Here is a 23,342-nt window from a genome sequence, read left to right on the forward strand (position 1 = left end):
TACTCGCAGACTTTTCCTCGAACCTATGTGGTATACGAATAGAGGTAAAAACTCGATTAAGCGACAAACCGAGGAGATGGACGGGATATAATTTCAAACACGATACACTTTTCAAAACAATTATATGTTTCTCGAGTAAACGAGGCGTGATCCGTACAGGCAACGTAAAAACTCGTTACTTCCTCATTGGCGTCGATTTTCAAATTATTTTTCTTTTTTTCTTTTAGCAGTTAGAAGTAAGATTCGGTAAAAAAAAGAATGAACACCCGCGCGTGACTTTACAACGCGCAGGTGTCGGAGAGCGCGCGCTTGTTTTTATTTATCTATACCCATAGTATACATATATATCCTCCATAATGATGATACAACGATGTACACTATTTACCCAAGCAATTCATCCACTTGGAGTATAATAAAATAAAAAAATAAAAAAAAAAATTAAAAAAAAACGTACAAAATACCCAGGTTTTGGTCGTGTCATCATCATCGCAGGGATTTCGCATCTCCATTCACGGAAATTCCAAAGTCGGAAATAAACTTAATACGCGAATGTTATACGTATACTCCCGGCCAGCTGTAACACGCGTGTTGTTACAACGCCAATGGAAGCATTAAAAAAAAAAAAAAAAAAAAAATTTCCCTCGCAGTCGACCGCACGGCATACAAGTTTAGTGTTAGGGGAGGATCGTAAACGAAGCCGAACATCGTGCGACACGGGATCGATACACGGAAGCACACGTGCCGTTCGACCAGACGTTGTTTATAAGTAAGTATAAAAGCGTATATACGAAAGGAAAAAAAAGGTCGTTACATGTAAGTATATGTAAATAATATATGTAGTCGAGTACAGCGGGGCTGGTGAAAAGCGCCGGTCCCCTTGTGTATATGTAGTGACAAACAGAGAGAGAGAGAGAGAAAGAGAGAACACACGAGGATGAGGCTCGCGCCCCGCGCACGATCGCAGTCGGCTCGAGACCGCGTGCAGAGTAGGTATATATACCTACGTGTAACTCGTAATAATACCGATTAATTACACACACCCACGATATAATTATCTAAAAGTGTTGGTGGCGTGTGGTGGGTACGTTGTACGAGGAACAAAAAAAAAAAAAAAAAAAAAAAAAAAGCTTCGTGGGGAGCTTTGGGTGAGAAAAATGGGTGCAGCCCAGCATCAGGTATCCTCCGCGTCCTCCTTGGGCACGTGTAGCTCGTCGAGTACCACCTCCTGCGCGGTCACTACGACCGCCGAGTGTTGTTGCCTCCAGGACTCCGGCAAATCCAAGATCATTGGCATCGGCGCTGCGACGTCCTACTGCGGTGCGTCTCTCTCTCTCATTACCGATCTCTTACCGTATAGGCTATCCTATACCGATTTTTATTTATATCGCGTACATGACACGAGTTTCAGGAAACAGAGGGAGGTTTTTCTTCGAACACCTTTGTGTATTAACCCTGTCGAGTGTATAATAGATACAGTATATCGCGCAACAAGCATAAGACCGATCTTTTTTTATCTTAACTCTGGATTCGTGCGTAGTTTTGCCGAAGCGTCCGTGCATGGCCTTTTGAGACATTTTAGCTGTTGGACGATGCCGTGCCACCGTCAATTAACGTTTCGAATGAGTATTGGTTCATACGTGTATACCCTACGTGGTCGGCCAGCTGACGATCTACGTCGGTCGATGTCGTACTATTATATATATATATACTTACCTTTGTCATTTTATCCCTATACTTGACTGTTAAATTACCATTTATTGGATAACAAAAGTAAAATCGTGCCCGCGTGCAAAAGTTACCTCGGATGTTTTTTGTTTTTTTTTCTCTTTGCGGAATGACGTAAGGACTTACAAATAATAAATAATATTATCATGTGTGTATACTCCTCGTGTAGGGGGATGCGCACAGAGATAATTTGGCATTTCAAGTTCACGAAAACAAGGAAGTTTTGAAATTTCGTTAAAAATTCATAGCCACTTGAGCGAGACTTTTTTTGTTTTTTTAAATAAGTCGAAAAACAATGATGCATGTTAATCCAAAGCGTGAGCGATCCAAAAAAAAAATCCTCATACGCTTCAAAACAAATGCACAGAGAGACTACGTGTACTTGTTCGAGGAAAAAAAAAAAAAAAAAAATTCATGAAATTCAAAATCGCGTTTGAAAATCATTCATCACGCCACACGTGTACTTACACATTACAGAATGTCTGGGTACACCAGAGATACAATGCAACTACATTATACACTTCCTTTCAAAACATACGATGACATTTCCTATAACATATGTATATTGGGTGTGCATACATATATGTTGTATCTACCTATACTCTTGAGAGTACAGAGATACAAGTATAGACGAGCCTTTATTATGATTGGCTTTGATTCACCCTCGTGGTGTTTTGATATACTCAATTGCGGGGATATAGACACTTATTTCGGTCTTTATTTCATTTAGCGATCAATTTTGCACTTGTACACCATTACCGGGTATACATCTCTGAATCGATCGAAATCTTTTAAACGGAAAATGTAACAGAGGTTTGGGAAAACAGAGCAAATTTGATGAGATTACCGATCTATCCTTGTATTGTGTTAACGTTTGATCATGATAATCTTTTTTTTTTTTTTTTTTTGTTTCCAAACACTTTGCGGAAATGAAATTTATTCATTACTTTGTTGTACGAATAATTATCAAAATATCAAGGAAACAAAAATGGCAATGAACGAAACTCGCTATTTAGTGCGTCAAAACATTTACTCAACTAATGGTTAGTTTTATCGGGTTTGCATTAAGTACGAGTAATTTTAATGTGCATAGAAGTACGTCACTATTATATATATAAGCATTAGCGCTACGTTATATATAAAAATTACAGGAAACAGTATACAACGAACCTCGTGAAATATTCAACCGATTGTCATTGTGTTAAAAAATCACACAAATTATTAATGTGATGGTCTGGTTGACTCCTCTGTGATAGTATTTTATTCACTAAAGGGAAACAAGTAATTTAGAATTTTTTTTTTTTAAGTTTTTTGTGAATAATGGTAAATTTACGTGATTACGAAAGAGGTGAAAAGTGAATTTGAAATGTTTGTTTCAACACACTCGGGTGAATTGACAAATTTTCAGAATTTTTAATAAAGATTTTATTAAATTCGTACACAACAAACAAATTAGAGATAACAAGTATACTATTTCCATGTAAGGAGAACAAAACGTATTTGTTAATACAAAAAAACGTACGAATCAAATTAGTTTCAAGGTTGTATTTTTTTTTTACTATACAAATACCTTTAATGTCAACTTTTATTGTTACCACTGAAAAACACATTTTCTTAGTTTTTTTTTTTTTTTATGTGTGTTTCGCTTTCGAAAGTTAGTTTCAGTACGATTTATCGCTTAGGTCAAATTAAAAGCGTTGAAAATATTTAGTATTGAGATTTTGAACTTTTTGAATACTTGATTCTAGAATTCCAATTTCTTAATTAAATCATTGCGATACACAATTTTTTTTTTTCAATCACGTACGTTCACCCGTAAAGTATCAATTACATAAGTTATAGCGACAATTTTTTTTTTTTTAAATTAACTTTCAATTATTTTTTAATTTCAAACCATGCAGGTAATTTTTACAAATATTAGTGTAAGTATGAGAGGTAAATTTAATTTTTTTTTTAATTTGCAACTTTTCCTTTGATCAATAAGTTGTATTTTTTCGTCATCTGTCAATAGACCCGAAGTTTCGTATAAAAATCACACAAGTAAAATTTAATTTTCATTATTCTTGTTTGGATGACAAAATAAAGTTGCCATTAAAATTCAAGTCTGTTTGGATGTTATATGTTTTATGTAGCCAATACACGTCTTCGTGTACTCAAACATAATTACATCTGAATTCTCGTATTTTTCCACTCACACCACCGTAACATTCAAAACTTGTTAAACATAAGACGCTTTTGTGATGTTGAAAATACATGCAGTGCTCCTAAAAAAATAGTCGTACCTATGTCTAAGAATAGGAAATTTTCAAACCTTAATATTACTCTCTTAACAGTGATAAGGGGGAAGTCCCAAAGATTATAACATAGGGCTTTAAACTTAACATTCTTTCAACCTCAAACAATTTTTATCTCATACTCATGATCTGGTGGGAAAAGTCAGTATCTCACTATTTTTCAAGTAATTTATTTTAGCTGATAAAATTTTACATCCATCCAAAATACTTATACTTCCAAGGAAAGCGAATATTAGATAAGAAAATCGGTTATCTAACGACACTCGGGGTTGAGCTTCGATATTTATCTCGAAATACGTGTATATACAAACCAAGTAAAAACGCTTCGAGTCCATAAGTACACCGATCGGTAAGGAAATGAATGAAATTGATTTTTTTTATCGTTCCTAGATATACTATATCTTTTTATTTCTACAAAAACTGAGATACGTCTCAAATCAATTTCCTATTTCTACACATCAGCGCCAATATGCCTGCTAATGTTAAACTAGTTCACGACAGATTACAGATTTTACTACTGTCATACCTGACGGAACAAATGATATTTCATGGTAAATTAAAAAACCAATATTATGATTGACGCTCACAATAGTTTTTTTTTTTTTTTTTTTTTTTTTTTTCATTATCGCAGCAATGAGTAATTCACGAAATGACTTTGCATTTCCGATTAATTTTCTCTGTGGAAAGCTCGTCGGATCCTCTCGTATCACCGATGATCAACAATTTTCCCGAACTCAAGATATACAGAGACGATCATCAGCACGAGATAAGGTAAAATCCCTCGAGAAAAAAAAAAAAAAAATACGACTCGTTCCGCAACAATTTGTGAATGGAGGCGACAACGCCGTATGCACCTAAGATGCAGAAAGTGAACAACCGAGCGATTGGCCCCACCAGAAGCTCCAATAGTCTCGGCATCGGTATGGAGAACGAACGAACAAACGAACGACTTCAATAACGGGGCACGATTATAATAAATTACCGCTAAATTAGTATTGACCTTTTGCGCTCTCGCCACTGCACGCTGGATCTCTATATTGTATACACTCGACACGCGGCCCTCGCCGCGCCTCTACCGTTACATCTGATCGGTACGCAATGAGTATGGAATATCGTGCGAGGCCAGCTTATTCGTACATCCTTCGGACCTATTTCTTTTCGATATCATCGCGCAATACCGATATCCCTTTCCGAAAGTCAATTTTAATCAGGCTGCCTTTGAATAACCATTGCTCCAGTCACATACTTATCATCGGATCTTCTATGCTGCAATTGTTTGTAAGGTAGTAAAAAATGTATGATCGGTAATGAAAACAAGTAATGGAAACAAAAGACCATTCGTCATGTTACATCAAATACGTATATTATAGGAGCGATCGTTAAGCACGTTCGGCGCGAAGATGTCCCCGAAGCAATTGGGCGTAACTTGATTTCGTTCTTATATACACGACGCTCAATTGTCGGTGCCGTGAGAAAAAAAAAAAAAAGTGCTTACCTCCATCCCGCCTCGGCCTGATGCTTTATGAAATTTTAATGAGCACTAACCAGAACGCAATTAGGGACACTTCGTACGGGCGTTTGAATCAATCGGTATGGACTCTTCGAGAGAGAGCCATGGAGAATTAAAAGGTCTCGTTGGTGCATTTTTCGACCAAACGATACTGAAGCTATGGAATTATTTTTTTCTTTCGAGTATTCGTGCGTAGATCTGTCAATTCGTACGAGGTTAAAAGAGTTTTTACCGATGAATCGTGGAGAAAAAAAAAAAATCATCTCGTTATGTTTTACGTTCGACACACGGTTGTAAAACTGATAAATTTAAATTGGTCGTAAACGTCGGTAGCACCGACAGAGAGTCCACCACGATCGTAACGCAACAATTGCAGTTTTTGCGCTATAAATAACCTCCCACGCGCAGTACATGGGTACTGTCATCTATGAAGGCTCATATTTAAAAGTTGTCTCATCCGCAGTTTCCGTAAAACAAAAGCAAAGTCACATGTTTCTCCGATGCGCGTAAAAGGGACACAATAATGAGGAAAATCTCAGCTTTGTTTCACGAACGAAGGAAAAAATCGCTGGTACACTGAGAGACCGGATTGTTTATTGTTAAGATATATGTTAACTGTTAACATGCACATGTTTAAATTAAATATGCGTATGTTAACAGTATATATTTTTATATACTAATCCATCATCGCTAAGTTTCGTAATAAAAGTATAGTATATAAGTATAGAACACCGTGGCAGTTGCTTATCGATATACGCAACATTTTTCGCTCCATTGCAAGCACAGCGTTTTTTTTTCTCTCTTCGCTGGCTTAATAATTCGATAGCACTGGCTAAAATGACAAGATTCTCCCACATTGTGGCATTCGAATTTTACCGCGGTAGTAAAAGGTGTGTTCTAATTCGCGCATGCGCCTTTTTTCACCACCAATCTCGGCTGCTATTGTATACATACATGGGTGAATTAATTCGTCTGAGAGAAGCTGTCAAGTTCCGATGGATGACGAAAAATAAATAAATTCACGAGGGGGGCCGGTGCTGTGGATCGAGTCGCGCGATGGCTGTTTTTACCTTCCGCAGGCCGTCTCCGGCCAGACTTTTTGCATTCATTTTCGGTCACGTTTTCGACGGTAAGTATACACCTATAGTTCGTGTAGTCGCTTGTAGTGTTTTTTTTTACGAAAACAATGTCTCACGTGCTCGTTTTTTTTTTTTGGGGGGAGGGGAATGCTTGCAAATGTCGAAACTGCCCAGGCATTTCTTTCCCAGATCCGCGGGCATGCATTCTGTGCGCGTTTTGAATTTTTCTCATCAGTAGAAAATCTCCTGACAGCTATGACGCTCTGTGAGGCTAGCAGACGATGAACAATCACTGCCCGTTGTGTGTGTGTGTGGGTGTGTGATACATATGAAAAAAGTTACACGTTTTCGGTGTCTTCTTACGAATGGATTGCAATTGATTTGTGCCAGTTTTGTTGTTGTTGTAATTTTAGGGTTATTGGAAAACTTTTTTAATAAATTAAATTGCTTTTCATACGTCTTAATGGAATAATTGCATGTTTATCGATCTACCTGTATCGAATTTAAAATTTGCAGTAAATTTCTCGACAATCTCTCACGCGAGAGAAAACAATTTTTTCAAGTAAAACAGTCATTTTTGCACTGGGGTGTAAAATTTATCGGTTAAAACTAAAAATTGATGTTGAAAATAATTGTATTTCAGATGTAGGTGTATCGTTTTTTCGGTAGAATTCATGTCGCTGACCTTATTAGGTGAGGTGTATAAGTACATTTTTGCAGCAATCGATACTTAAACTCATAGTATACACGATAGTTATGGTGATAACGGTGATCATATTTTTTAATAAATTGGTCGCCAAGTATTAAACGCGATGAAAAACATTATTAAAAAATATACGATGAACCATACAATGTGCGATTATATGTTTCTTAAAAGAAAAATTTCCAAACTTTTATACAAGATTTTATCCTTATCATCATAGGATCAAACACAAATCCCAAGAAAGTTTACCACTTTATAACATAATCATTTGATAATGTTAATCTTCAAAGATCATCAACCTTGATTTCTTCTAATGACTTGATGTATTATTCAATTCTAAATAATTTTCTTTGCTTTGATTCTTGGATTTTGAAAGACCTTAAATTCTCTTTATTTTCATACGCAACCTTTACGCGTATAATCATTTCCTCGAACGAAAAAACTAATGGTCGACCTATAATTAGCGAATAAATACGAAATCTATTTAATCATATAGTTGAAAGTGTAATAGTTGCACACATGAGTGTACCGTCGAGGTAGGGGAGTTTTATCAAGTATATATCTTATCTTTATATCTTTTCAAGGTCTTTAAAACGTCATCGCCTCTTTTGTTGAAAAATTCAATGGTATAATCTAGTGTGCACTCATAGGTTTACATTATCAAGAAAAACTTAGATATAGTGCACTCATAGGTCATACCTTATCAAGAAAAACTTTGAATACGTTTCAGACCAGGTCTCTAAATTGTTATAGCTATTTATTTTTACTAAAAAAATGATTATTATAATAAGTTACTCCATAGTATAATATCCGAACGTGATGCATTTTACATGAGGTCGGATCGAGATGTTTAGAACTTTTTCCAATACACAATTCTGTTTTTAAGAAAATCCAATATTTAAACTTTTACACCTCCAAAAAAAAGACGCTGAGCCACTTCAAATTCTTTGGCGCCTGATACGTATAACAATAGTTTTGTTTGAGGAGATAAGTATCACTCCGAGTCGAGCGCTCAAAAACTCGCAAAACGCACATCATAATATACCTAACTACTTGTAGATACAGATATCCTTTTTTCCTAACGAAAAGTTTGTGAAAACAGTGTCAATTACAAGATAGAACTAAGTAAATGAACCAAGAAATGTTGAAAAATCTAATTATGTTGATTTTCAATTCAACAAAATTGTCTGAAAAATGCATTACCAAAGATTTCGGCTTTCACGGCTTTCACGACTTTTGCGGACAAAGGAATACGTTTTCTAAATATTAATTATAAAATGCAGTGTCGTAGTTTCTCGAGTATTCGGAACATAAGTATTGAAGAATTTGAAACAAATAATTCAAAAATGTTTAATGCATCGCATGATTTCTCAGGAATTGGAGAAGCATTGTATGTGCCCCCAACATGAAGCACTATAGTTTTAGAATCGTTAAATAATAATGAAGTTTGTACTTTTCTAAAAACGTACATAAGTACCTATAATTATGAACTCAAGTCATGCACTGATTTTCCATCTAAAAATCATGATAAAAAGTGTTGGGGTTGGGACATTCCCGCCATCACTTGCATTTTAGGAATCGCAGAGAAACACGCGATTATCCGATGACGCATCGAGCGAAAAATGAATATGCGAGCGAGGAAAGGGAACGAGTGGTTTTGGTTGTTGTTTGTCGTTGCGGGAGGGTATGTCTGAACCTGCTCTCTTCAATAAGTCGACAAGTTCTCTCATCCTCTCACCTCACACGACATATACCTATATAGCAATGTATTATACTGCAGCAATCGGCAATGTGCTCCTCGCACCATTCACTTCGCAGCCGCGCGGCGCGGCCCGTCTCAGTCAGTCAATCGCGGCTCCCACATGATGGGTGTGTAAAAAGGCATCTCTTCGAGCTGCTCGATCCTGCACTGTGCGTTTACTGGATTCATTTCGTGCTTCGAATTTAACTTGGGCACACTCGCCATTTTCACTCGATTCGTCTATCATTTTTTTTACAAACAAGTGTATATAAAACAGCAGCTGCGACGACGGATATTTGTTCATCCACGACTGGATATACTTTAATAAAGGGCGACAGGTATATATATTTTTGTGCTTATTAGTTGTCAACGGTTATTTGTTTATTGATTTTTTTTTTTTTTTTTTTTTTTTTAACCCATTCGTTGATTGCCGATGAGGTGCACCGATGATTATCTCCGATGCGTTGCGTTACGACATTTTTACAATCTTGCGATTCCCAGAGTTCCAGACGTGTGTTTTTGTATACATAACGCGCACGAGATTGCGTCAACGTGTTCGTCCGGCTCTCGAGGAATCATTGTTGTTATAAGTAAAAATCGGGGGGATAAATTTTGTGTGTTTACTTTCTCTCTGTCGGGTGACCATACTCTGATGATGCACTTTTTTGTCGAAATGATCACGCGTGTATGCTCGATTCCACGAAATTTATATTCAAAGTCCAGTGCATCTTCGGGTCTTCGTTGTAAATTGAGGCAAATAAAACAAATCTTGGTCACCCTGCAAAGTTGGCAGGAGATTTACGTAGACTTCAATGATTCCAATGATTATTAAATAAAAGTGTAAAAAATACATTTTAAATGCTTAGAAAGAAATTGATTCTTTTTTTTTTTTCACTGTATTTTTTACCAGCAAAAGCTGCTCAGAAACTAAAACGTGTTTTTCAAGTGCGCAATGAACATTTTTAAATAATCTCGGAAATAATTGTTTGGTTGAACAACAGCATGAAAGTTTAATGCAATCTAGGTCAGTCTAGGTACGTTTTAGTTTCAAGTACACGAATTTTTGTTAAAATTTAGTAAACCAGGCCAGTTATCAGATAAGTTGTGCGTTACTCTTTCATTTTTTCTTATCGTACAATTTCTTCGGTGCTTTTTTTTATCTAGCTTTTGAAAAAACGTAGAGAACCACTTAAATTAATCGGTCGATTTTTCAAATTTTAAAAAAAAGGTTATGAACTAGTTAGAAATGTTACTACCATCGATGCAAGCTTTTTTTAAAGTCAAGAAAGTACGGAGAAAATATGTCGCAGCATATCGAACTTTCGAATTAGCCTTATAAATTTGAAAAGTAACGTCTATTTGTATACTTAGTGTCGGGAACAAAAGTTACGAGCTAAATACGGCCGAAACATATAAAAATTCGTTTATTTAAGGATTAAAGATTGATGAATCTTTTGATCAGAGCATAACATTTTTCAACTCATTGGCCTTTTAGAGTGACCACGACTTTTGTTATAAATCACAATATAATAAGATGAGTTCCGAGATCGTACATGAAACCAAATTTACATTTTTCATGCAAAATCGTACAACCGATGACTTTTTTTATGGAATTTGTCATATACGTCGGGTTTCCCCGTCGTGTTTTAAGAACCAAACTTATGTAAACTGGACGATAGGTGCTCTCGCATTGAACTTCCTCTCTGTTTTCCTGGTTCCGCCAGTGATTTTACACGGAAACGTTCTTTCTTCGAAAAAGTATACATTACACACACCGTGTAATATTTTATTGATTTCAAGAGTAAGAAAAAAAAATTTATAAATAATTTTTGTAAATAAATTATACATACGCTGCGGTAAATATAATATATACGCTTCAAATCACTCCAGCGGTAGTTAATATTGAGGAAAAAATAGAAAAATAAATAACAATTGAATCAGTATACGCGCATAAAACCGTTAGAACGAGCGTTTGCCAAAGTAATCCAGGTAACGAAGTTACCAGTGCAGTATTTGTTTAATTGTTGCTCGTCCTATCGTACACTGCTCAATTTAATTCATTTGATTGCAGTCTTGTGTGTATTAATAATTACAATTGATTGCAGATTACGGAAAAATGTTATGCGGTTATTACCAGCTGAGTTTATGCAATCTACTTTGCTGTCGACGAATCGTATTCACTGGTACTTACCGAGTGCGCTACTTTGACGCGTAATTTTATGGTAATGTGCTGAATTAGCGTTAGCAATTACCATTTCAACTAACATTACCACACGTAAGGTTTAACGTCGAAATGTCCTGGGAAATTAGGGCCGCGTGTTACTTGAGTCAATCATTCCTGAGTAACAAATTACTTTTTGTGACGCTTTTTTTTAAATGCATTGAATGTATTGTATCAATATTTGCATATGAATGCACTTGCAAGTGAACCAAAAATTACTTAAAACGAAGACGCTGTTTTCTTATCTTAGTTGATTGATTGATGTCTTTTTAATTGTAACAATTTTTTATTATCACAGGTGCATTTATTAATAGTGCCAAGAGCCCAGCCAGTATAATTAGTAGAAGGCTTCGAGCTGTATGTAATTATTTTTAGATCCACGAAAGATATTTGAAATTTGACAAATCATAATTGCACGAAAAATGATAAGTGATTATGAGCAGACTCTGGTATCTCCGTTGGGAATAATTAATTGGCGATGATAAATTTTACTATCATATACGCTTCGGAACAGTTTTTTTAACTAACATACTCTTGAGATTTGTGATAAGGAGCAAAAAAAAAAAACTTGCAACGCTCTCCTACTACTTTCACTCGAACCACGTACCCAAGAGACACGATGTCGAACACAATCACGTAGAGAACATTAATTTATCGCTGAACAAATTCAGAAGCAGCAAATAAAAAGCAGCAGTACGACGCGCGTGGAGTGTAATAATGTTATAAACCATCGCGTTATACATGGACTCTCTGTGCAATACATTCACGTAATTATTCTTTACAAGATAAGCCTTTTTTCTGCGTATTTTAAATCCTCGCAAGCTCGCCGATCGACTAATTCGCTTTGGCATTATTATTCTTGATAAATCTAAATATAGGAGTCAACGATGCGTTGGGGACTAGGTATGTCGAAACCTTATATTGTTTCCACTAACCCTATTGTTGAGCAAAAAATAAAATTGTGTTGTATACACGCCACTGAACCTTATTTCTCGAACCCTCGGTTTTAAACTGTATTATTTCATTGGATGATTCCTTAAATCGGATTACATCTACATGAGACCGAAAGTGGAACGAGACTGTTGAGATGTAAAAAATATTGAGAAGAATCGAACTTTTTACGACTTGCACTGACAAACACAAGTAAAATAAAATTCAGCGGTGTATTTTTTCACCAACTTTGTAACGATTACTTGTTTGATTGATTACCAAAAAATCTTGAATTAATAGACAATTTACAAAAAAAAAAAAATACTTAACGTATTTACTGTTCTACCTGACTTTGATTTACAACTTATATCGACGCGCGCGTCACCTGAACGATATATAGTACCGGGAAAAGCCCGACATAATCTAAACTATTGACTGTAGAAAAAAAAAAAAAAAATTCGTCAAATTATAAGTCATTTCTTTAACATTCGACACACGTGTTGCAGGTAGACGAGCGATGGTGAAAAAGCTGTGGTTCCGCGATCTAGGCCGAAGATGGTTCGACGCCAGTAGGAAGTTCGAGCCGCCGACCGGCCGGTGCTTCAGCGAGCCCAAGTGCCAGGACAGGCTCGAGTTGTGGTACCTGCTGTACCGCTGGCTGATATTCGGGCTGTGGCTGGTCGTGGTGGTCTGCTCGGTCTTCGAGATCGGGAGCGTCAGTCCTCTGGGTCTCCCCGAAAAATGGCCGATCTATTTGACCAACTGGGACATCAGCTTGGGCCTCCTCCAGGCCCTCTTGGCCTGCGTCATCGTCAGCCGGCGCTGGCGACAACAGCACCGCTGCAAGAACGCCGCAAGTGGCTTCGATCCATCCAACCTAACCTACGGCAAACTAGAAAAGATCTACTGGTTTCTGTACGTGGTAACGTCGAGTCTCGCCATCGGGGTGACGGCCATATACTGGGCCCTCGTGCACGATCCCCGCTACCACAAGGTCGACGCGCTCAACCTGATGATCCACGTGAGCAACAGCCTGCTCATGCTCGTAGATCTGGGTGTCGCCGGGGTACCGCTCGAGCTGCGCTGCTTCTGGTGGTGCCCGCTCTTCGTCAGCTTGTACCTGCTTTTCAGTGTGGCGTACTACGCCGCCGGTGGGCTGGACAAGCGCGGCGAGCACCGTATTTACAACATACTCGACTGGGAAAAGCCGGGCCGGACGCTCGTCGTGTGCGCCGCGGGCTTGAGTTTCCTCGTGCTCGCGCACTGCGTGCTGTGTCTGCTGGCCGGATTCAGGGACCGGGTGTTTGATCGCAGACGCGCCACCAAGTACGCCGTGGAAAAGGTCACCGCTGCCTCCGTAGCTGCTGGGACCTGCAGAAGCAAGGACGAGCTAAACGCGTCGGTGTGATCGTGATGGTGAGGCGATGCTGCTTGTCGTCGGCACCGCCGTCGTTGTTGTTTGAGGCTTAATTGATATTCGCCCCGTGGGCAGTTGTACGATTTTATAACTAAGTAGATAGGATGAAAAACGAGTTTTGCGAGCCTGGTCGCAGATATATACGAAGTTTGCGTGTGTGTGTGTGTGTGCTATGACGTTGCCGATCACTCGCCATGGAGGATCGGTAAGTGTATATCCTGCATGAATGACCATTTTGCACGTAAATATGTGACTGTGTTTGTAAGTACCTACAAATGTGTCTCTGGCGTTTTGAGGAACTGTATAGGTAAGTAGTATTATTACCGTCAAAGGTATTATCCTCATTCCGAGCGCGTAACGCGATAGTTATACTGTGTATGAGCAAACATTGATTGAAAACCGTTATCCAAAATACTTTTTCTCCGTTGCGAAGGTAGGGGATAACATTATCCTCGGGATATAGCAACTGGTTTGATTTGGTCTACATTTTCCCAAGCGGATGTATTTTTGAAAGTGTTAATAATTACAAATAGAGTATTAAAGCAGACGTATTCAATTTTTTTTTATAAAGTACGTATTCCATGTCAACGAAAAAGTTTTTATAGTGTAAAAATGAAACTAGCAGACGTGTGTTCCAGTATTATTGAGATAAAAAAAAATGTGTTGGAAATAGTTTGGATCACTGTTCTGCTCTGTTGCGTAATCGTAAGTTGCGACATTTGTATTATGACGATTGTTCCTTAGAATTCCGAGAGCGAATCATCGAGAAATAATTTTTTTATTTTGGCACGTGTTATGGTACTATTGTAACATCAACATTTTCAATATCATTTAGATGTGACTCAAGATATTTATTTCTCACCTGTACGCCGTAATCCAAAGATTATGATTTCAAATGTTAAGATTACTATAACTATATTGTGAATAAACATTTTATACCCTAACTTTGAATGTTATTTCAGTCTGCACTGTAAGGATTTATGAAACATTTTGTATTATATTCATTCTTAAGGGATCGAAAAATGAAGAACAATTGTTCTGAAAAAGATCAACAATTTATTAGTAACAGTACAAATGGTAGGCAAAATTTTGTTTCATCACAGATTTCATACTAACGTCTACATTAAATGGCAATTTGTTTTACACATCATTCGTTGTATCAAAATATTTTGTGAAAATTTTTTCATTAATATAGTCATGCTTGGAGTACTTAGCAGTACAATCGGCTTGGTAGAAAAATTTCTGTATTCACTCTATTACTCTAATCAATCTTAATATCTAGACCTGTTCAAACAAAATTATTACAAAAAGAAAACAAGAAAATGCTTACTGGCGTATTTCTTACCATCTTAAAATTCTGTTAAAAAAAATTTATCAAAAGTGAAAAATACAATTCTGATTTTAAAATGGTAATCATACGCAAATCTATGGTTTATAAAACGCACGAATAAGTAAAAAAGTAGATCTACAAAGTACACTGTAGGTGAACCGCGAAAATTGAATGCTTTATCTGCTTTCTAACAAAAGCTGAGGTTATCACTGGCTCAGTGGTAGTATCTATCACAGATGGTGTACAATGCGTTCAAATTTAGCAGTTCACGAATTAAACGACTAAGACTGTACATTAACTGCAAAAGTTTACAAAACTAATTAACAAGGAAGTCAAGTTGGTTGTGTAAAACTTCAAGTTACAAAAGCGATTGAAAATGTAATTTTTGGTAATTTGTTTGATAATGCAAGAATGAAAACGCATTCCTGAAAATAGTGAAAAATCTTACTCTTTCAATCCATACAAACTCATCAAATATGTCATTTCATTGAAATAGTTGTAAAAAATACTCAGCTCAAGACTCGAGCTGCTGTAGGAAATTGACATGATTTGTGTTTAATGAAATGAACTATTTAAAAGATTTGAAGAACTAAGATGAGAATGTTTTTCATGTTACTCTCGTCCATTGGAATAACATCATACATCTGATATTCAGGCACTTAAAAGTTGTCTTGTGTGTACAAAAAAGTCGATTCTTCGATTAAAAGGTCACTTTCGCAATTTTCAGCACCCAAGACGGCTTTATTCTCTTCAAATGCAGGTCTTACCATGCCTTGGTCTGCCGGTGAATATTCTTCTTGGGGAGCTGGACTAGATAAAATGAAGTGAGCTGCACTATTATTTTGTACTTTAGAAAGAGGTGGTACATTTTCTTTTTCGAAAAGTGACTCCTTAGCCCTCTTGGATTTCACTTCTTTGACCTCGGAAAAACTTTCTTGGCTTCGCTTTGTTTTCTTCACCTTGGTTTCTGTACATTCACCAACTGATTTTTTTTTTGACCGCTCGACGAGATTTTTGAAAGGCTGTGTTCGGGCACAGATTTCTTTGTCTGCATTATTACTGTTCTTTTCCAAGTGACGTTTACGGGGCATTTTCAATCTCTCGTAGTGTCCATTCAAATGTTTTTTCACATGTTCTGTGATTGAATTTTTGGTCATAAACGTGCAATCGCAGTAATCGCAGATGTATTTTTCTCTGTCAGCTTTGTGTACAATCATGTGCCCCTTGAGATGATCTGTTCGCAAGAAACTCTTGCCGCAACCCTTCACGTAGCAAACGAATCGACGGTCATTGTAGTGCGTTCTTTTATGACGGCTGAGCTTACTCGCAGTACTAAACGCTACATCGCAGTAAATACACACGTAAGATTTGTCACCCGTGTGCGAGAGCATGTGCGTCTTGAGTATGCGGGGAAAGTCAAAGGTTTTACCGCAGCCGGGCCACGTGCAGGTACAATCTTCAATCGAGTAGTTGTGACAGCGCTGATGAGACATAAAAGCGTTGTTGCTGTAGAAACGCCTATCGCAGCCGCGTGCGGTGCATACGAACGGAGCGGATGCCTCGTCGTGCTGACTTCGCATGTGCGTTTGCAGAACCCTTTGCGTTGAGAATTTAGCGTCGCAGGTGGATAGCCAGCACGCGTATTTTTCTACTTGCTGATGCGAACGCTCGTGGATCGACAAGTTGCTGGCAGTCGAGAATCGGCGCTTGCAGTCGAGTTTCGAGCATACATACGCTTTTACCTTCGAGTGGGACTTTTGGTGGCGTTTCAGCTTGAAGATGGAGTAAAAGGCCCACGCACAGTCTTTGAAATCACACTGAAAGACAAATGGATTTATCTTGTTAAATAGATGCGATAACTTCGGTTATTATAAAGAGTAGATAATAATATAAGAAAACTTACCTTGAATGGTTTTATTCCTAAATGTGTTAGTAAATGTTCCTTTATCAAATATAGTTTGGGATACTTATTTCCGCATCCAGATATGTGGCATACCCACAATTTTTTTCCATCACTTTTGATGTATCGTAACTTATCATCTGTAATATTGTTATTAGCCAATGCTTTTGTAATTATTTCCGAATGATATCTAGGATTTGATTTTTTTTTATTTTTGTATAACTTGTGTTCTTCTTCACTTGTTTCGGATTCAGAAGAAGTATTTGTAATTTGGTTACAGCTTTTTTTCACGGAACCTTTGGTACAACTGCGTTTGCTAGTTCGTCGAGCATTACTAGATGTAATAGTTGAATCACTGGTATCCAATAGTGAATTTTTTGTAATAATATAAGTATTTTTGCCTTCCCTTGATTGTTGTCCACTGTTGTTACTTGCTGCAGGTTTTGTTTTTTTGATAACTAATTTAATACCCTTACCTTTTGGGCTACAATTATTTGGCTTAGTTTCAACAAAATGCTTAGGAATCGGATTTTCAGAAGCTGTGCCATTATTCACAAGATTTTGTTCAACGCTTGAAGAAATTTTTAAGACATCACTGGTTGATCTCTTATTGGAAGATTCAATAGTATTTTCAGGAAGGACATCACTAGTTTTAGCAGCAAGATCTTTTTCATAAATGTTTATGCCGTTTTCAAAGTGTTGTTCTACATTGTTAGGATTTTGTATATTTTTTTGTACTTGAGGATTGTTAACAAATTCATTGTTAACGATTTCACTGATTGTCTTAACAATACCTTGAATCAAGGTCTCGTGACTATTACCGTTGTGCACTTGTTCAGGATGTGCTAGTAATAAATTTTTATCTCTTCCAATATCGCTATTTTTCGGTGTTAAAAATGAGTCCAAATTTTCTTGTTGAAATTCTGATGAAACATTGCTGCTGTATTTCTCGTACTCTGCTACAATGTTGTTGATGTGTTCCTCCTTCAAGGTACCATCCAAATTGATGTTTGTGGCATTATTAAGTACAACGTTGTAATTATCATAGAGAATTTGAACCGACAGGTCACCAAAGCATTTTTGAACGTCTATCTGCTGACTGCTTCTTGGAACAAATGGTTCTTCATCCTGCAACCAGTTTTCAATTTCTTCCACAGATTTTTGTCGAAAATCATTTATCTGAAAACATAAAAATTATTACAAAAAAAATTTTTTTATAAAATTTTCTCTTAATTTTTTTTCCAAATTATTTTTTCTAGTCTGAGGGAAAAAAAGAAAAAAAAAAAAAAAAAAAAAAAAAAAAAAAAAAAAAAGTTTAAAAACACGACAACGAGAATAGTTTACCGGGTTTTTCTTCAAAATGTCACTTTATCATGCGAGTCCGTCCCGCTCAAAATCCCAATTAACAACATTTCACCAATAAATGAAAATTGACAGGTGTTACGTAAACAAAGAACATTCTATCGAAGCATCCGTGTATATCTATATTGCGTATACGTGTATATGGCGAGAGGGGGCCAGAACGCGAGAGAAACAAATATGTATGTATATATACATACACACGAAAATGTTGAATAATTTTTTTGCCGGTACTGGCAAGTTATGTCAAAGAGCATTGCAAGGAATGTCAATTATGTCGAATGAAAATCATCCCTATTTGCTGAGAGAAAGCGGCAGTTTGGGTATATAAGATTGGATAACAGGCAGCGTCGAGAAAGATGTTGCACCGACGTTGTACAAAGGGACTTTCAGAGCAGCGGCATGCATAGAGAGAAAAGAAGAGATATGTAAGCGGTGGCACTGGGCACGTGTTTTTTTACAAAATTTACAAGAAAATTCCCAACCTGTAATTAGGAGAGCACACGTGTATTACCTTTTGAAGCACGTAGGTCGACAACTCGTCCTGATGGACCATCATCTCGAGAACATGTCAGATGCACGGCTTCACCGGGAGACAGAACGAGAATGCGTGCTTGTAATGCTCTCTCAGCTCTCACCATGCGCGTGTATGTCTATACACATGGGTGCTCTCGCTCTTCTGTCACCGCATACACTTTGACAGCCGCCGTCGTCGCACCGAGGACTGAACACACGCCGTTGGATTATGGTGGCGCTGATCTATATATAGGTATACACGCGCTGCTGCCGAATGTCACGTACAGTGCAATATCGCGGGAGATTCTCTCTCTCGTGTGTTATTACAGGGAGAAGAGAACTTCCGTCTGTATCGCTCGCCGGCGTCCACACGACTTCCGCGTCATTTATTTGTCTCTTTTTCTTACTTTACTTACGCTAACGATGCATTGGATTTGAGTTTGACAGTTATGTCGGCGCCTATTTGTAACGACGCATTTTCACAACAATGATGGCCCGCCAACCGGCATTGTTTGTTGTTGGAGCGCGTGGGCTGTGACGTAAGTCACGTGTCATCATAACCTCGATTCCAACCACACGGTGACATTTGAGCAATTTGTTTTATCGGCCGAGTCTCGCGCCTCTCCATCTGTCAGATACTCTGACAGTAAAGTAGTTGACAACATCGTTTGCGCGCGAAATTTAAGAGTTACTATATGATTTTAGAGATTAAAAAAGAGGAACGAGAGGCTTGAAAAACTTGTTTCGAAATTTTGTTCAAAACGATAAGTTGATTTCTTTAACAACTATGTATTTTTTAATTCATAAACAATTTATAAATTTTCTCTCGAATTCGTCAAATTTTTCCCGGATATAAGCTTAAAAAGTTTTTTTAATTTACACATTTCTTCATTCCATTTCAAAATTAAACTGATTGATTTCAAATGTATAAGTGGTAAAGTTGTAATTGATTCAATAAGGGTTTCAAACCAATTTATAATTTTTTTATTCTTGGTATATTATAAGATTTCAGTCCAAATGACATAAGGAGTCGTGGTCAGGCAAAACAATTTGTTCACGGCACTTTTTTCGTTTTCGAGTCCTAGTACATGTTATTTTAGAGCTAACAGTCACAAAACATTTTAATCTGGAATTTTTTAGAAAACTGCCACAGGTTTTTGATGACAATTAAATGTAGAATAGAGAAAAGCCCAATTTTAAAAAATTCACAACACAAGTACATTTTTTATTTGAATGTAACTAGTTGGCAAAATTTTTAATATCAAAATTTTTTTTCTGATTGATATACAGTTAATTGCATTTTTATAGTTTATATATGTCTTAGCAATATCCTTTAAATAAAATAACAACTGTATAGGTGCAATTTTGCATTTTTATCATCAATTGTGAAATTTTATCACTTAGGGGATTATGTAATACTGTACTTAATACCATTTTCTCAATCCAATATATTTAAAGGGCATTGAAAAATTTCGAAGTTTCATACTTGCATTGTACGTGCAATAAAGGGATTCCGTTATTGCTCGAGTTAAGCTGTTCTCCGCTTCCACCTCTCCAATTAAACGCTTCTTCGTCACCTAGGTATTGTATACATATTCTGAAATTACTTAATGACCCAATATTCTCAACGCAAAGCCATTAAGAAAAATATTAAAGTTAATGCAAAACTAAGAGAAAAAAAAATCACAAACCTCCGATTAATTGATGTTCTTCTTCCAACACCAGCATAAGGACACAATTACCGGATCTACGGACCTCCACCTGCACCGGCCGGCACCAGGCACCTAGATTCACAGGTAGGGGGCGCTCGTTTCACCCGCAAACCGAGAGGCCGCTCCTTTTCCATCTGTATGAGCCTGAGCCTCTCGCACCTGGTCATCTTCCGATTCGAAACCTCGAAGACGCGGTTGCGCCTGATGGTCTCGGCGCGCTGCCTCAGGGCCTCATGGAACTCGCAATTCTCCACGTCACCCGGTGGGCCACTGTACTTACTCCTACCGGAGATCATCGGATTGACACACGTCGAGCTGTTGTGCCGCGGCGGGTCGCTCATGTCCTCGTTCGCTATTCCCCGGCTACAGGTAAAGAACCTCCTCGGTCGCGACCTTTGCGCGGGCCTCAACTCCTCGTACGGCCGCTCGAACGATCTGTCGTGTATTGGACAGCTGGAACGCACGTCATGCACGTGGAATTGTACGTGTGGACGAGTGAGTGTAGATGTTTATGTATCATAATTACGGTGCTGGCATGCAAGGCTCGGGGAGCGGTTTGGGCGTGCAGGCGCACATGCCAAGGTGGACGAGGGGGTCGGTGAGGGAGTCGGAGATGATCTTTTTGCAAAACACGGCTCCCGGTGGTATGTGCGGTGGCGGTGATTTCGGCTTGTTCGGCCCCGGAGTGAAGCAGATCTCGAGCCGCTCGGGCTCGCTGTAGATGAAAACGTCGCCCAATGTTTCCTGATAGCGCGGATCGTCCAGTCGCGGGTCGTTTTCACTTTGAAACATTATGTATAGGTAGACTCAATGATTCCATATAAGTAGGGTTATACGCAACTCAGAGTTCGTACTTGCATATCTGGTTGTACTTGTAGTTGAGGCGGCAGGTCTTTGGGTCCGGCAATGGTTTTTCCGACGAACCAAACAGGTACTCCCAAAAAGTTATTCGTTTTTCGGGTGGTGGAACGGCTGGTGGAGGAGGACAGTTGGTGGGTTTTTGTTTTATGACAACGGGTCGCGCTCCAAACTTGTACCACGGCTTCTTGATTTTTATCGGCTCGCCTGAACCAGTGAGACGACAAAAGTTGGGTTTTCCATTATCAATGGCGTGTACGTATCTATATGTTATACATGTAGGTGTCTGATTGCGGTACCATATCCTTCCTCCAAACACTTGGACGGCTCGCCAGTGTCGATGAATTGCGGACAATCCGGCACGCGTCTTCTGCAGGGATTCTCGGTGAGCAGCACATTGGATTTGCACTTGTTTGGTTGGGAATTGCTTTCCTGGGAGAAACGCGACCAAAACGATTTTCCGCGGAGACGCGGCGCAACACCAGCGCCACTGGTCCAAATCGAATTTGTCACGAGACTCGTTATAACGTTATTGCTCTGCAACGTTCCATTAGGTTAGCTCGAGTGCACAAACTGTTGAGTGTTCATGTGTTTGTATACTCACGCGAAAGAGTAACATGTTTTTAATTAAGTATTAATGCTTGAACGCTTGTATTACCGGAAAATTTTGTCACCTAAAACAAAAATACCGCGTATTTTTTATTCACATTGAAATTTCACACGGCCTGCAGGGGCTTCGATACTTTTTTGTTTCCATTTTTTTAAAAGTCGATAACAATACTATTCCAATTGAACATTTTTCGAAACTTTTGTTCGGACGACAAATAAAAAAAAAAAATAAAAAAAAAAAAAAGGTTGTAACATTTTTTCAAATACCAACCGTGTAATTTTTGCTTATTGGGTTATTACAATTATTTTCCCAACCGTGATATACATAATATACCCATTGTAGCATGTGTACGCGACGTGAATGATCAGAGGGGACGTTTTGGCAGAGAGGTGCAAAGCGCGGATCAATGGCCAGCTCGTTTGCGCGCTATATCTTCTCTCCCATATACATGTAGGTATACGCATGGATGAGATGCTTGCAGTTGATTCGATGAAGTAGGTAGGTATACGAGGGAGGAAACGGCGAGGCGAGGCCATCATCGCACATTATTCCGTGCAAACATCACATGGTATACAGCAGAGCGAGCATCACCTTCGTCATATTCGGATGGCTTGATACATGTAATGCAACATACATATACATGTATACGTATACCTATCGCACGTCGTCTAATCATCGGCTTGTTTGGATTTACCGGGGGCTTGTGTGTATACAAATACATGTAGTAGCCGCAACGGAGCTCATTGCCACTAATGAGATCGGCGTTGAGTTCGATCGGGGGGAGAGAAAAACGAAAGGCACCACTGAAAAATACACCCGTGTACAATAATATTATACAACACTTGCAGGTTTTTATAAGTGATAATTCATTACTTTTCAAACCTCGTACCTAATTGTGCTTTTTTTTTTTTCCTTTCAAAATACGTGGAGGTGACGTATACATATACACACCTGTGCAGATGATATATACTTATATATATTACCTATGTAGAGAGAGGGAGCAGGGTGAGTCCAAACACACACCTGCAGAAATAAGGAGAACAACGACGTGTAAGTATGTACAAAAGTATAATCAAGAGCACCCGGTTTTATTAGCGTAATGAGCTAGAGAAACAGCTAGGTGAAACTCCATCTCTAATTCGCCGAGGGGATGCTCACACACAGACACAATTCGAGATCTCTCGAGAATCCGAGAAACATATAAGTATATGTGTAGAGAGGGGGTGCTAAAGCTGCAGTAAGTCACTGCGGCAGTAGCCATCGGAGAAGGACGAGTCCGCCAACTTGTCCCTACCCTCCTTCGCATGTATACGCTCGCGTGCCCTTGTATACATATATATACGTGTAGGTGTATACACGTATAGTGTTAAGCGCGGCGGTGAGAAAGGGACGGGGTGTTTGCTCAAGACACGACAATTCATTACGTAATTGAATTGA

The 23,342-nt window shown here is 38.2% G+C and overlaps 3 protein-coding genes across 5 annotated transcripts in view; 1 reads left to right on the forward strand and 2 right to left on the reverse strand.

Moving 5' to 3' along the window:
• LOC106646794 (protein rolling stone) overlaps window positions 1–14,531 on the forward strand; it is a 37,894-nt gene extending 23,363 nt beyond the window's left edge. Inside the window, exons 1-2 of one of the 3 annotated variants that reach the window (XM_014362922.2) lie at window positions 988–1,317; window positions 12,710–14,531. In XM_014362922.2, the coding sequence (XP_014218408.2) occupies window positions 1,155–1,317; window positions 12,710–13,611 (1,065 nt within the window). In that variant the 5' untranslated portion in view covers window positions 988–1,154 and the 3' untranslated portion in view covers window positions 13,612–14,531. Of the gene's footprint in view, window positions 1–987; window positions 1,318–9,151; window positions 9,391–12,709 lie in introns of those variants that run through there. The other 2 variants (XM_014362923.2, XM_089591560.1) reach the window with 2 other exon arrangements.
• A 163-nt stretch (window positions 14,532–14,694) lies between these two features.
• On the reverse strand, window positions 14,695–19,040 carry LOC106646793 (uncharacterized). The gene is made up of 3 exons (XM_014362921.2): window positions 18,724–19,040; window positions 16,854–18,029; window positions 14,695–16,767 (listed from the first exon to the last, which is right to left on the reverse strand). The coding sequence occupies exons 1-3, from the start codon at window positions 18,766–18,768 to the stop codon at window positions 15,610–15,612; spliced, it is 2,379 nt and encodes a 792-aa protein (XP_014218407.2). The 5' UTR covers window positions 18,769–19,040; the 3' UTR covers window positions 14,695–15,609.
• Window positions 19,041–20,472: 1,432 nt separating this feature from the next.
• On the reverse strand, window positions 20,473–21,914 carry LOC106646751 (uncharacterized). Its single transcript, XM_014362872.2, has 5 exons — window positions 21,900–21,914; window positions 21,595–21,832; window positions 21,292–21,502; window positions 20,964–21,218; window positions 20,473–20,890 (listed from the first exon to the last, which is right to left on the reverse strand). The coding sequence occupies exons 1-5, from the start codon at window positions 21,912–21,914 to the stop codon at window positions 20,473–20,475; spliced, it is 1,137 nt and encodes a 378-aa protein (XP_014218358.2).
• Window positions 21,915–23,342: the final 1,428 nt, after the last annotated feature.

The sequence above is a fragment of the Copidosoma floridanum genome, unplaced genomic scaffold (assembly GCF_036245765.1).
Source record: "Copidosoma floridanum isolate Cflo_tuat_1 unplaced genomic scaffold, Cflo_Japanese_pri ptg000013l, whole genome shotgun sequence".
In the NCBI taxonomy this organism is placed as follows: domain Eukaryota; kingdom Metazoa; phylum Arthropoda; class Insecta; order Hymenoptera; family Encyrtidae; genus Copidosoma; species Copidosoma floridanum.